Here is a 15,363-nt window from a genome sequence, read left to right as displayed (position 1 = left end):
GAATGTTCAAAAACCTACACCTTTAATATAATAATAATCTTTATTTATATAGCACTTTTCAAAACAAAGTTACAAAGTGCTGTACAATATCAACATAAATGAAAATGCAAATAAGACATAATAATATAACAATCAAATAATATATATGAATTCAATTAGAACTTAACATAAATTTGAAAAAGGAAAATAAACTTACTGAAATAAAACTTGACACTGAAATAAAACTTAGGATACTGAAATAAAACTTGACACTGAAACAAAACTTACTGAAATAAAACTTGACACAGAAATAAAACTTAATAAACTTAACACAAAATGAAGTATATTACTTAAACAAAACTAAGGAAGGCTTGCTTGTAAAAATGAGTTTTAAGGAGGGATTTAAAAGAGCATACTGACTTGGCTGACCTGATTTCATCAGGCAGGTCATTCCAGAGCCTAGGTGCCCTGACACTAAAGGCTCTCTCCCCTTTAGTTTTGAGATTGACCTTAGGAATAGTTAGGAAACCACTACCAGATGATCTTAAAGTACACACAGGTGTATAAGGTACTAGGAGATCAGATATGTAGTTGGGAGACAGGCCATGTAGAGCTTTAAAAGTAATCAGAAGAATCTTAAAATCAATTCTAAAGCTTATTGGGAGCCAGTGCAGTGAGGCTAAAACAGGAGTAATGTGATTACAGTACTTTGTCTTAGTAAGAAGCCGGGCAGCTGAATTCTGAACAGTTTGAAGTCTCTTTATAGATTTTTGGTTCAGACAAGAAAAAAGACTATTGCAGTAATCCAGGCGTGAAGAAATAAATGCATGTATAATGGTATCAGTGTCTTTAAAAGTTAAGATGGAACTAATCTTGGAAATATTTCTGAGGTGATAGAAACAAGACTGTATGAGCTTTGTGATGTGACGTTCAAAGCTTAAATTACTGTCAAACCAGACACCAAGATTCTTTGCAACAGGTTTTACACAGTCTAAAAATTTAAAGGGACCTAAGGATGGTATCATTTGTTTCACTATGTGCTGGGATCCAATGATGAGGACTTTTGTTTTGTCAGAATTCAACTGGAGGAAATTGTTCGACATCCAGTTTTTTATGTCACAAAGACATTCATTTAAGGAATTCAGCATACTAGGATCAGAGGAACTAATGGGCAGGTACAGCTGTGTATCATCAGCATAAGGGTTAAAGATATCTTTATACGGCTCTGACTGTATCCGACCTCTACTATGAGGTCATATGTTATCTCTACTATGAGGTCATATGTTAATCTCTACTATGAGGTCATATTTTTATATTCCTGGATGCCTGTGGCTCTCTTTTCCCTTGATGAGGAAGAATGTTCCAGTAGCCATTCCCAGCAGCCCCAGAGTCAGACCCACTCCACAGAACACTGATGGACCAAGTCTGGGCTCAGACACCTCCACATCTGAGGAGGATACACAACACACACCCGCAACAATCAGAGACCTCAAAAGTCTTATATTGTTTATGAGCTATCAAAACTTCACAACTTCCAGTTTTTACATAATCACAATGTGAGAAGACAGTGTAATAAAATACCGCCTGGTTTGGTATTAAACAGGATATATTGAGGACATTTCACTTTTAGCCTGGTTTGGTATTATTATATGTTAACCAGGTTTACAGGCCAAGTATACTTGCATATATAAGGAATTTGGTATCTGCATTTATCCCATCCGTGAATTAGTGAACACACAGTGAGGTGAAGCACACACTAACCCGGAGCAGTGAGCTGCCTTGTTACAGCGGCGCTCGGGGAGGGCACTTCAGCCGTGGATGTGGGCATGGGAAAGCAGTGCTCAACCACTTCAACCGCCCACATTTTTCCTACTGGTCAGGGATCGAACCGGCAACCCTTCGGTTCCAAGCCCGAAGCAACCAGTAGGCCACGGCTGCCCCATATTGGGGATATATTGAGGAAATTTCACTTTTTCAGTGCTTGTTGTGCTTTGCAGTGTTGTTTGTAAAGGAATATATTTTATGTCCTTAAAGCAACACAATGCATTGTGTTTACTTGTTTAGTATGTGGTGCCAATGAAGCGCCTGTTACCAATAATAATAATATTTAGTCTCACCCCACTCTCTTGTCATGGGCTTATCTAGTGCCGAGTGCTCCACAGTGCACGTGTACATGTCCCCGTCCTGAGGGGTGAACCGCAGGGTGGAGAACACGTTGAAGGAACCGTCGTTATTTATGTAGACCTGGCTTAGGCTCACCCCCTGTGTCACATTCTTGTTGTTCCTCGTCCATCTCACCGTGAGTTGAGGGGGATAGAACCTGGTGATGTAACAGATGAGGGTGTTCTCAGACCCCAAAAGCACCTCCTCACTGGAATACACGGCACTGACTGGTGGCTCTGCAATGCAACATTTATTTTTTACTTTATTCTTAATGAACAGCACAATGATCGTTATACTGACAAATAATAAAACTCCTTTTTTACTCTAAAAGAATCATATTCAATACAATATCGAGGAGGAGACGTTTTATAATGACGTTATACAAGAACAATATTGAGGAGGAGACGTTATATAATGACACTGACTGTGTTCATAGGACTGATATCCTATAAATGGATGAACTGGACTTAAAGCTTTTTCTATTTGGTCATCTCTAAAACAGGAATGAAAGCTTTTTCTCTTTGGTGATCTAAAACAAGGCCAAAGCATTTTATCTTCCCACTAGGTGTACTCGCACTAAAAGATTTTCACTAGGAGTTATTCACAAAGCCTCTCAGACCTAATCTTAGCATTAGGAAAAATGAAAAACTCCTTAGAGTGTGTCTTTGTTGCTATGGTTGACGTCATTACACATGCACGAGCTTGATCGAAGTGACCACCTTGATCGAAGTGACCACCTTGATTGGCTGGAGTGATGCCAAAAACCTCTCCTACGACGATGAGTGACAGGTCTTTGCTGGTGAGAATGCATGCGCTACACAAGTACTGCCAAGGGTGGAGTATTATGAATAAATAGCCTAAATGAATAAATGTAACATAATAAAATACACTACGGATTGATGCAGTATCTTTGCAACATGTTACATAATCTGTATGAAGACACGTAGCCTATACGTATGTAAATAGGAGAAACAATTTAATTTGATTTAGCCTACAATGGAACGTTATATTTAGTTTACATGTTGACAATGAATGGTTTTGGTTGTTGTTGGTAGTGTTATTGCATCTCTTAGTTACAATGCACAATTATTTACTCATGATTGAGAGCTGTTAGCAGGTGTATTTCAAAACATTGCAACATGAAATGCCACAAAAAGCGACTTAGGATTGTCTGCGAATAGGTCTTAGTGACTTAGGTGTACTCTTGACTTCTTTTAAGCTGTCCCAGACTTAGGTGCTACTTTTAAGTCTAAAATGCTTTGTGAATTACTCTTAGTCAAAACAATTAGGAGTCCTAAAGTTATGAGTGACAAACCCATTATTTTTTCTGGGGTTTCTCCTAAATTTGCCCGTTAGGAGCTACTTTTAGCCTTACAATTCTTTGTGAATACGGGCCCTGGACAGGCCTAATCTGAGTATGGGACACTTTCCCTTACAGTACAAATTTTTGATTAAAAAGTAAAAGGTATGTAAAAAAAATCTATCTTACCTTTTGCCTCTGGAGGATAACCAAGTTCTCTTGCAATAGATGCCATATCCGCCTTAAAATCCTTCATTTCATTGGAAGCATATGCATACACAATTCTATAGTATTTGTCCTTAGTCACCTGGCTTATATTGTATGGTGTGTTAACAACTGTCTTGTTCTCGAAGTCCACATACAGTACCAGATTGTCATTTAAATTTGCTGAAAAGTACTTCTTGTCTGTGTCACAGTAGATGTCATTGATGGTAAGTTCATAAACATCTGGAACACAAATGAAATATACAGAAAATACATTATACAGGAGAAAACTCCTAACTAAAATCTTTTAGTGCGATTTAGGAGTACTCCTAGTGGTAAGATAAAAGGCTTTGTGAATACGGCCCCAGGAAAATACATTACATTTGAGCAGGCATTCCCTATAAAAACTGGAAAATACATTACATTTGAGCAGGCATTCCCTATAACAACTGGTTTGTTTCAGGTTTTTGCTTTTGCATGATGGAATACAATTTGTGCCAGTTGTATTGAAATACAATTGACCCTTCACTAACCCATGCCCAAAAAACCGCCACAGGCCAATCGTGGCTTAGCAACCCGTAACTGACGACCTGTGAGTCATGAAGGGCACTTATTTGGATGTGTGGTGCCCTAAGCCACGTAAAAACACTGTGAAATAACATGTTACACTATAGGAAAATTATATTGTTCTATCTATAACAAAGTGGCATATTGCATGATATTTCCATAACCCAGAGACACACGCTTCAAGATGACAGCAAGAAGTTGTTAACAGACAGTCACCCAGACGTACAGCCCGCAGTGTTGTGTGTAACGCGTTACAGTAACACAAACGGTAAAAAGTAGTGTAACGCGCTACTACTGAAAATTTGTGGTTCCTTTTTCAAATCAACGCAACATTTCTTTTCCCAGGGACAGATTTGACAACAAAACTGCTTTCACTGCAATCGCTTGTGCAATAGGCACGAGCTCCACACGGTACATGACCGTCACAAAGGCTGGTAGCATGAAGAGCAATTATGTTTTATGTAGGCCTACACATTTAGTAGTAACGTAGTAACGAGTAATGTAAAAAGTTACTTTTCATAGAAGGTAACTAAGTAAAGTAATGGATTACTTATTAAACAAGTAACCTGGCACTCAACACCCAGAAGACCAAGGAGATTATTATGGACTTTAGGAGAACCAAGAGCAAGGCACACAGCCCCCTTCACCCGACTTCTACCGCTGTACCATTAAGAGCATACTCACAAACTGCATCTCTGTATGGCACAGCAACTGCAATGCTGTCGATCGTAAGGCACTACAAAGAGTACTGAAATCTGCCCAAAGGACTATTGGCTCCCAACTCCCCTCCATCCACAACACATATCATAAGTGCTGTACATCCATTGTCAAGGATGCCACCCACCCAAACCATGGTCTTTTCACCCTATTTTCTTCCATGGCAGGTGATCCATGGCACTTTACTTCCTTCCCTTCCAGGCGATACAGGAGCCTGCGCTCCCGCACCAGCAGGCTCAGGTACAGCTTGTTTCCAGAGGCTGTAACACTGCTGAGCAAAACTACACCTCCTGTCTAGCATTTATACTTATTTGCATTTTAGCTGTTTCTAGTTTACCTGTTTACTTTTTTTTACTACTGCATTGTTTACCTGTTTACATTGACTGCATTGCACTGGTTACCTGTTCACATTTACTCCTACACTGTTTCACCTATGCCCTTGCACTCACCCAATACTATACATTATATTTATATTTATTTATTTTTTATATCCCATAACTTGCTCATAAACCTGTGCAATATACTGTACATATATATATTACATGTATACTATACTGTATATATACTATTAGTTATATAGAATGTCTATTTATACTCTACATATACTCTACTGATCTCTGTAGACATGTCATCTGGAAAACCTGTATTCATACACTCTATACACTGTACATTATTAATCTCTATTGTCTACACAACTGCACAGAATACCGTACTCAACCTGCACTTAATGTAATGCTTCTTTGCACTTCTGGTTGGATGTCAATTGCATTTTATTGGCTGTAGGCTACTCTGCTAAATGACAATAAAGTTGAATAATCTAATCTAATTGGTTAGATGAGTCTATAGACACTTTTTTTAAGATTCCAGATCACTGGGAATTAATTTGTCACTCGAAGAGAATGAAAAACAACTTCTCTCCTTGGACCCGCAATGCATTCATACAAGAAACTGTCCTGATGTACTGTATGTGTTCTAATGTTTGCATATTTGTGTATATTGTGTTAGTTTCTACCAGCTCATAAGTATTCGAATGTTTGCATATTTGTTATTGTGTTAGTTTCTGCCAGCTCATAGTTATAGTCTAGTAAGTCAGCCATTACTGTTAGAGTAAAGTTCTGAAAGTGGCTCTACTTACATTGACTTCCTGTTGAGAACGGAGGACATGTAACCCATAGACAAAAGATAGCAAGCTTCATGCTAACTACGCTAATACAACAATCTGAGCTCATCAATGTACTCTAACTCCAGGAAATCAACTGCATCAGAGAAATATTCTGCACCTCTTCAAATATGTTACAACTTCAAGGCAGCATCCAATAGGAGCACTTTCATTATTTCCTGTTTGGTCGGTTGCACAACTGACAGTAGTCTTTCACACACAGCCATCTCCTGTTCGAGGGAGACCATGTCCTGCTCAGAACTGATCTGTGCTTGTCTCCTGCCACTAGTATATCTAGTCCTTGGAGTAGGTAAGTGCAAAAACAAATACTTTTAAAACATACAAAGCAAGTATACAGTCAAGTCTTAACTTGTGTCATACCATTCATTCAAATAAGCAATGAATATGAGGCGATAATGTTTTGTTTGTTTGCTTGTAGATGGATATTGCCAGTACAGATGGATACGATGCTACTCCAACTCGATGACTATGACTGACATGGTTTTTGTAGAGTCATACTTTTACAATAAAATGGAATTCTTAGTGTTTAACAGCACTGTCGGTTGGTACGTGGGCTATTCAGGTGTTGGTATGCGTTTAGCAGATGAGAAGAATCGCGATAAATTGCTTCTGCCATTTGAGCGAGGCAATGTTGACAGATTCTGCAAATTTAGTGCTACAATGTACAACAGCTATGTAGGTGACAAAACAAGTGAGTATAATAGATTAATAGACAACAGTTTCTTACACACATGTGACAATTTCTGAAACCATCACTTATAGATCAAAACCTCACACCATGTCTGACAAAAGCTACTTATTAGCCTTACACTAAACTTTCAAAACGTTTTGCAAAACATTACGAGCATAATGTCCATTTGAAGACAACATGTTCAAAACACACTTTTGCAGTTGAGCCCAGAGTGAAGCTGAGTTTGGCGAAGCCTTTTAGTGACAATCACCCTGGCATGCTGATGTGCAGCGCATACAACTTCTACCCAAAGATGATCCGCGTGACCTGGTACAGAGATGGACAGAAGGTGACCAGCGATGTCTCGTCCACGGAGGAGCTGGCGGATGGAGACTGGTTCTACCAGATCCACTCCCACCTGGAGTTCACCCCCAAGCCTGGAGAGAAGATCACCTGCGTGGTGGAGCACGCCAGCTTCAAAGAGCCCAGAGAGTTTGTCTGGGGTGAGTTCTTAATTCTCGTCAGTACTTGAAAAAGTCTGATATTGGGTTGTGCTTGTAAATTGTGCTTAAAATATAATGCAAAAATATGATTTTAGAAAGTGAACACAGTTTTGAATGCAATGTTTAATTTAACGTTGTCCACACTGTGTTTTGTAATTTGTGAGAAAAATGAGTTAAAGCAACATCAAAGAACTTTTCCTCTGTCGCGCGCACTATTTGTTTATCCAGCACCAGCTTTGCAAATAACAATGTCGTGGCGCAACTGGCTGGGGCACCTGCACTGTATGCCGGCGACCCGGGTTCGATTTCCGCCCCGTGGTCCTTTCCGGATCCCACCCCGACTCTCTCCCACTCACTTCCTGTCATTCTCCACTATCCTATCCGCAATAAAGGCATAAAAGCCCAAAAAAAAAAAAAGAATATGTTGCATGATTTTATGATATAAGTATGATGTATTGCGACATCAGATGCAAGTCAAATTTGTAGTTTCTCATGTCTCATTCCATCAAACTACAGATCCGCTACCCGATCCGGCAAACTTACATAGTGCGGTTATAGCCGATAGAGGGCCGCGAAGCAAATGCAGAAAGTGCCGTTCACCCTATTACGAGTTGATGAACCACTGAAACGATTTTGGAAACATTATTTTAAGGTACAAAAAACTCATTGGTGTTGCTTTAACTTGCCACAACATACATGTAATTTCAATACAAAGAAAACACGCACGCACACACACATACATTTTATATATATTTTATTATGAAAATAATTAGGAAATTAAGAATTAAGAGCACTGCAAATTTTTCTGATGTCATCCCATGGTTGCTGAGTGACATTCGAATGAGTTGACGATCATATTCAAATTTGCAGTGGTCACTTAATTCTGAATATGACCGTCAACTCATTCGAATGTCACACAGCAACCGTAGGTTGACATCAGAAAAATGTTCAGGGTTTTTTCCAGAAATGTATACTGTATGGCCAAAGAGAAGGAGGTGCCAAATATGTTGTCCAATTTCCTGTTTTCTGATATTAAAGTTATATCTGAAATCCATTCCTTGACCATTACAATTGCACGTTTACAATCTGTACTGCCAGAGTCCTCCATGCCCGAGGCGGAAAGGAATAAGGTTGCCATTGGGGCTGCTGGACTGGTGTTGGGCCTGGTGGTCAGTGCTACTGGACTGCTCTACTACAGGAAGACGTCTCAAGGTCAGCAGCTGGGTGTTAGAACAGACAACATACCATATATTGCATTTCTTTAGTATTACTCTATAGGAAATGTAGACTATACCGTATGAGTGGGTTGTATGAGTAGGTATTACTATAGTCTAGAAATTGTATGAGTATGGTGCAATTTCTCATGACAGATAGGTCCAAAATAATTTCAAGACAAATGTAAAATGAACCAAAGTGAAGACAGTCTTGTGAGTTTTATCGGTTATTCTGACATAGTATGTTCTCTGGCACAGGGTGGATGATGGCTCCCGTAATAACAGCCTCTACTTCATGACGACCTCCTTCAGAACGGCCTCTGCTCCATGACGACCTCCTTCAGAACGGCCTCTACTTCATGACGACCTCCTTCAGAACGGCCTCTACTCCATGACAACCTCCTTCAGAACGGCCTCTACTCCATGACAACCTCCTTCAGAACGGCCTCTACTTCATGACAACCTCCTTTATCTTCTTCTTCATCCTATAACCCGTCACTGGCTGCATTACAGCTTATTGATGAGGATTATTTCATCATAATTCTTAGGGTTTGTGTCTGTTAAAAATGCAGAATTTAATCATGTATAAATGCTATCAAACATTCCAACTAGATATGTGTACTGTGCCAATGGGTGGTAATTAGTTTGAACTAAGATGTGTTGGAGGCAACACAGTTTTTTGACCATGCAATCCATTTGCAGAAAAGATTTTGTCTTTTCTAAATAAACATAAAAAAAGATGATCTTGTCTTGTTCTTGTTCCAGATATTGGTTGTTAGACTGACTTCAACAAGTGTACAAAATAATTAGAACAACATTGTCACTACAAGTTGACTAGTATGAATTAACAGACAACTAAGGACAAACAAAGAGAAAATGTGCATACATAAAGGTGTCACAAGGGTTATGTGTTTTTTGTTTTTTTTTATGAAACACATTAAAGCCCGCCTGTGTACGAATTTCTCCCATCTAATGGTTAGTTGTTTTATTGCAACCAACATCTCAAGTGCTGCCTCGTTTAGAACTATGATAGCCGTCGCACATCAAAAACTGGCACTATCGGACTCCTAGGTGAAACATAAACTTTTCTCTGAATAAGCAATAACAAAATATTTGAGAACGGCTAGTGATGTTCGCTAGCTAGGTAGCAGCTAAGGACTTTAGTTAAATTTGTATATTGTTGCAAACTAACCCGAAATAACACACGTTCAGCACCTTGTGGTAGTCTAGTTCTAGCAAAACTATGTTAGGTTAGTTTATCAACTGTCTGGGTCTAGAGAAAACAAGTGGCTGTGCTCAAGAGCTTTGCTGAGACCAGGGCCGGTTCTCCGTAGTTGCGTAGGGCCCCTCAAGTTAATGAAGGCCCCCTCCCCTGTCTCCCCTTGAGTCAAGCTAGTGACAGACAGGTATACAGTTATAGCGACAGTGTCTCATACAGAAAAATGGACATGAAACCGAATTAGCATTCAGGCCATGAAAAACGGAAGAAACTAAACGAGAATGAACAGCGGGAACAGCAGCCGGGTAAACTTGTGTTCCCATGGTTTCATCCTATAGGCCTACCTAACAGGGAAATGAATCCCCTGATCTGTCTGCGGCTAGCTTGCCAGTCTTTCAGTCATAGTACTTCAAAAATAGGCTAACAACCGCATCTTTAAAATGTGCTCATGATAACGTGCAGCTCGGGATGAAACTAGCAGTTTTTCAGCAGAAACATGCGAGGAACCGTTGAAACTAATCAGTGATTTCACTCTTCCCATAGCCTACATTTTTAAAAGAAGTAAATGGCTTTACAATATTTCAGTCAAGCTTTAGTTAGTTTAGATAGCTAACTGAACGTAGCCTATGTAAAATGGAAAGTAGCCTAATGTATGGGATGTAATGCATGGGCAATAGATGCACTTCGTAAATTAGGCCTAAGTATTAAAATGATTGTTTAAAGTAGTCTACGTTTAAAAAATATTGAAGGGAATCAGGTGAGCCAGTTCAGTAGCCTATGTCTTTAGCAAGTAGCCTACTACAGATACACGGGTGAAGAACAGTCAGCCTCAGCCAGAAGGCTACTAGCCGTTAAACCCTTACAAAAAAAATAACATTAGCCTACTTCAGGTGTCAAACTGCAGATTTCTGAGCATCAAAGCCGCAGTTTTTGAGGAAATATTTGCCGTTCTTATGCAGGGAATGCAGTATTTTAGACACACAAAAACTGTGTTGTAGGCCTACTGCATAGTGATTTACTACAGAAATGCAGTATTTTGGACATGAAAATGCTAGGCTACTGCACTGTAGCCTGTACTTCGAGAAAACGGCAGTTATTTTTTGTAAGGGGATATGTACAGCAAGCATCAAAAGCAAACAGCCCCCTGATACTGGGCATTTAAATAGCTGTGAAGGTCCTTTATGGGGAAAAACACTATTTGGTAACTTCCGAATCCAAAATGGGGTGGGATGATTGTATTTGGAGCACTGAGGTGTCAGATAATATTAAACAATGGTTACATTTTGGCCCTCGGAGTTCAGGTACAGTAGGAGGACCCCTTAACAGGATTTTGCCTAGGGCCCGATGGAGGTCTGAACTGGCACTGGCTGAGACAGTGACAGATCACGCACAAAGTTATTTTTGTCTTTATTTATTTTACTGGAAAATACAATTTTGATGTTGGAATGTTTTTTCTTTGCATGCTGACGCCAAAGGCTAAGCTGTATTTTGCATATGTCCCTTGCTTTTCACCGTTATTTTAAAATGGCGCACATACATGGAGAGTCGACCCTCAGCTATGTAGATGTAAATGAGGATTTCTAAGCCAATAGGTATGCTTTGAATTGGTGGTGGTAATTAAATATGAATGGGGCCACATTTATGAATGAGAAATGTTGATTTTATTAAACTGAAAACGTTACACAGGGGACCTTTAAGGATTTGTGCTTGTAAGTTCATTTGTTCCAATCAAAGTTGCTTCCAAGACACTTCAAATATATGTGTTAAGAATTTATTCTTGCATGAATGTGAGTGGAGATATATTACTTTGGCGCCCTCAACTGGCAACTCTGAGTAAACACATGGGTTAAGTGCTCTCTAGCCTTGTTTGTTTGAGCCACATCGATTGCATAATATTAAGAATTATGCATAATATTAAGTTGTTATAAACAGTCTTCGTTGTCTTGGATGCATGTAATGTCATGTTGCTGGCTTAAGATTATGTTCACAATTAAAAACTAATTATGAACCTGTTAGCCACCAAACAAGATTGTTTTAAAAGACATGGCACTATGAGATGAGATAAATTAGGCTATAAAGGGTTTATTTTTCATCTCATCATCTGAATGGTTAGGGTTCTGAAGTAAAGTGAAATTAAATCTAGCAAGTTAGTAAAATCTCACCATAACCATAAGTGTGTTTTCTTTGAATCTGAATAGGCATTTTAGTTATGCTAATTAACTATATAGACATGCCCCGAATTTGCACTGCAGATAACCTTACATCTGAAGGGGACAAAATCCATTCACTAAAATCATAGAACGTCACCAAAACACAAGTTGGACAATCTGGACCCATTGTTTCTGCTAATTTATCAAAACATGCAAATTACCTCATAACTATACATTATACAAAAATGTCCTAAGCACAACAGGGTGAGTAACGTAGTTCATACATTTGCCAATAGAGGGGGTCAGAGTTACACCATAAATTCTGATGGATCCCGGAGAATGTGAATGTGCCATTTCTTTTTTCATAATCAATGATTTATGTCGTAGATCATTGCAAATTGTATTCCATATACATCGCATATTTGATGGAATCCCTATTATCCATGTTATTGTTTTGAAAATCCTTCCCTGGGAGCAGTAGGAACGCATTCCAGTTTTCTCCACACACACAAACAACGTTGAAGACGGTAAGCAGATAAGAAATGCAAATGTACAAATAAAAATAAAATGAAATAAAAATAAAAACTTGATGCAACATACCAGAGAGTAACAAGCCTGGCAAAAAATAGAATGAATAGCAGATGCATGAAAATTACACTTTTCAAAAAATTCAAATTGACAAATGTGAGAATTTGTTAGATACTAAAGGTGTTTGAGTGAAAGTAAAATGAAAGCCTACTGTATACAACAATATCTATATGAAAAGTTACTAAATCGAGACATGAATGAATAAAATTTAACCCAAAAATTTAACAAAAATAATCCTGTGCTTAGGCCAAACTATTGAGGCAGGTTTAGTGTTGATATTTTGAAACACACATGCCTGCTGCCTGCACTTCAAGCTGGATTCCCCAAGTCTGGAGCAGCACATGAGAGCAACAAGCTGCCCCACTCAGAGAGTCACATTTCTCTCTTCATGCAGCAGCTCAAAGATTATTATTGACCTCAAGGACAGATAAAGTTAAACTTAACATAATGTGGGCTAGCTTATAAAGAGGACATGTAACATCCTTATGTTGACGAGTTATGTATAGAACTGGCTACACCATGCGGTTGGCTACTTTACTATTCAGAGAAGTTAGATGAAGGCAGAAGCAAGACGTGGACATTTTAATTATGCGTCTTAAACAAAGTGGAATTTCTTCTATCACTTGCTTTGTCATTATCTATTTGCAGTGATTTATATTTGTAATTTCTGAATCGTCTCTATCTTTCTTAATTTCTCTGTCTTTTTTATCTCCTGTCTTCTTAAAGTATGCTTCTCCTTCTCCCTCTCTTTATTTCTCTCACCCTATGCCTCTCTCTCTCTCCACTTCTCCTTCTCCCTCTCTTTATTTCTCACCCTATGCCCCCTCTACTTCTCTCTTCTCTCTCTCTCTCTCTCTCTCTCTCTCTCTCTCTCTCTGTCATTCTCTCTCCACCTCTCCTTCTCCATCTTTATGTATCTCACCCTATGCCCCCCCCCCCTCTCTCTCTCCTATATGCCCCCCACCTCTCTCTCTCTCTCTCTCTCTCTCTCTCTCTCTCTCTCTCTCTCTCTCCCACTCTCTGTAGAGAGGCTTTGGAGACGTCCACTCCAGCTGTGGGCAGCCCTGTGGGGCAGGCAGGCAGGGGTGCCCATCCGGGTCAGATGTTCCTGCCCTCACCGACCCTCATGGCCTTTCATTGCCCCTCTCTGGCTCCCGCTGGGGGGTCTGTCTTCGTGCCAACAACCCCCCTCCCCCCTACCCCACACACACACACACACACACATACACACTGACCCCATCCTCCTTGTGCAGTATCTGGATTTGCCACCGAGGACCAAGGACCGGAGTCACCTGTCCACACAATCATCAGCCTGCTGGGATGTCACCAACAGATGCCCCATCAGGAGACCTTTTGTGTGTGTGTGTGTGTGTGTGTGTGTGTGAGAGAGAGAGAGAGAGAGAGAGAGAGAGAGAGGGAGCTGATGTGTCCTGTGTGGAGGTTTGGGTGGGTGGGGGGTAGGGGATGGGGTTAAACAAGTACAAGCCTTGAGCTTTGACCCTCCACCTCCAGCTTAACTCCAGCAAAACAGTGTGTGCATTTATGTTTGTTTATTTGTGTGTGTCTGTTTTTTGGTTTGTTTGTTTGCTTATATTATTGTTTATTTGTGTGTGTGTGTGTGTGCGGTTTGTTTGCTTGTGTGTGTGCGTTTATGTGTTTGTTTGTGTATATTTGTTTGAGTGTGTATGTGCATGTTTATCTGTATGTGTGTGTGTGTGTGTGTGTGTGCCCCTGTGAATGACTACCTACCTCTGCTAATGAAGTGATTCTATAATCTAATCTGAGCGTAATACCCAAAGCTGGGGATCCAGGAGACTTTGACCCCCAACCCCCCTCCCCAGCCCAATCCTGCTTCACATGCTCACTCCTGCCCTAGGTTGGGTGGATTTCTTTCTAATTATACATCCTGGAACGAGCGCTTTTTACCCCCTGCAACAAAGCAGTGTATTCATGCAGAGGGAAGGTGTGGAGGTAAGCTTAGCTAGCCTTAGCCAGTTAACTAATTGACAGCATTAGCGATGGGGTGGGGTGGGGTGCTGTGCTATGCGTAACTGCCTAAACAGTAACTAACAGTTTCTTAATACTGCCAATGACTGTTTCACCACGTTAGCGGCGAGATGGAATGCCACAAAGGATAAGGAGGCCACACACAGGACATTGTTTGAAATGAATCTGGACCTAATTTGGACTGAATCAGGCATGGATTTTCAATAATAAATTTTCTGAGATTTTTAAGTTAATTACTTTCAATTAAATTTTCTTTTCTTTTTTTATTATGAACCATGAATATCAATCAATGCACATAAGCTGACTGATGATTGATGAAGAACCAAGGCCTGAACCCCATCGAGCAAGCACTAAGATGAAAGTGTAAAAGAGTATTCTATTTTCAACAGGAAGTTGGTGTCAAAACTTGAACAGAACCCAGCACACGGAGTTGGGAGGGGGGGGGGACATGGGGAAGGGACAGAAATAGAAGCAAACTCCCGGACAGGGGACAGTGAGGATATAGGAAGTCGTTTCAGTTTATTCACAGCGTAGAGTCCACATGGCTTGGCGGGAGAGAGGGGGCAGAGCCACAGAAGGAGATAACAGATGAGCTGGTTGGAGGGGGGAGTGACAGCACCATCAGGTTCCTGTAGTGTAGTGGTTATCACGTTCGCCTAACACGCGAAAGGTCCTCAGTTCGAAACTGGGCAGGAACAAGAGATGCTTTTACAGTTAAGAATAGTTAAGATATAGCCTGATAGGCTGTTACAGTTCACTTGCCAAGACATTAGAACTGACACCAATCATACAAAAGGGCCAGTAGTTCTACTGCTGTAGTAATAGTAGAATTTCAGTATTGTCATGAGATGAGTGTGTATAAATAGCATACAACAGGTGGGAGAGGGGAACTAGAATCGTGT

At 40.0% G+C, this 15,363-nt stretch overlaps 2 protein-coding genes and 1 non-coding gene across 3 annotated transcripts; 2 read left to right on the top strand and 1 right to left on the bottom strand.

The window, feature by feature from the left end:
* Positions 1-239: 239 nt before the first annotated feature.
* Positions 240-6,213, bottom strand: LOC125299687 (H-2 class II histocompatibility antigen, A-Q alpha chain-like). The gene is made up of 4 exons (XM_048251071.1): positions 6,066-6,213; positions 3,632-3,889; positions 2,097-2,378; positions 240-1,426 (listed from the first exon to the last, which is right to left on the bottom strand). The coding sequence occupies exons 1-4, from the start codon at positions 6,157-6,159 to the stop codon at positions 1,290-1,292; spliced, it is 771 nt and encodes a 256-aa protein (XP_048107028.1). The 5' UTR covers positions 6,160-6,213; the 3' UTR covers positions 240-1,289.
* Positions 6,214-6,333: 120 nt separating this feature from the next.
* LOC125299686 (rano class II histocompatibility antigen, A beta chain-like) lies at positions 6,334-9,180 on the top strand. The gene is made up of 5 exons (XM_048251070.1): positions 6,334-6,399; positions 6,529-6,801; positions 7,002-7,283; positions 8,382-8,495; positions 8,756-9,180. The coding sequence occupies exons 1-5, from the start codon at positions 6,336-6,338 to the stop codon at positions 8,794-8,796; spliced, it is 774 nt and encodes a 257-aa protein (XP_048107027.1). The 5' UTR covers positions 6,334-6,335; the 3' UTR covers positions 8,797-9,180.
* A 5,906-nt stretch (positions 9,181-15,086) lies between these two features.
* On the top strand, positions 15,087-15,159 carry trnav-aac. Its single transcript has one exon. It is a non-coding gene; the product is annotated as a tRNA-Val (tRNA).
* The last annotated feature ends 204 nt before the right edge of the window (positions 15,160-15,363 follow it).

This window comes from Alosa alosa, chromosome 8, assembly GCF_017589495.1.
Source record: "Alosa alosa isolate M-15738 ecotype Scorff River chromosome 8, AALO_Geno_1.1, whole genome shotgun sequence".
Taxonomy (NCBI): domain Eukaryota; kingdom Metazoa; phylum Chordata; class Actinopteri; order Clupeiformes; family Clupeidae; genus Alosa; species Alosa alosa.
The sequence above is the reverse complement of the archived record's forward strand: the minus strand, read 5'-3'. Positions and strand labels throughout refer to the sequence as shown.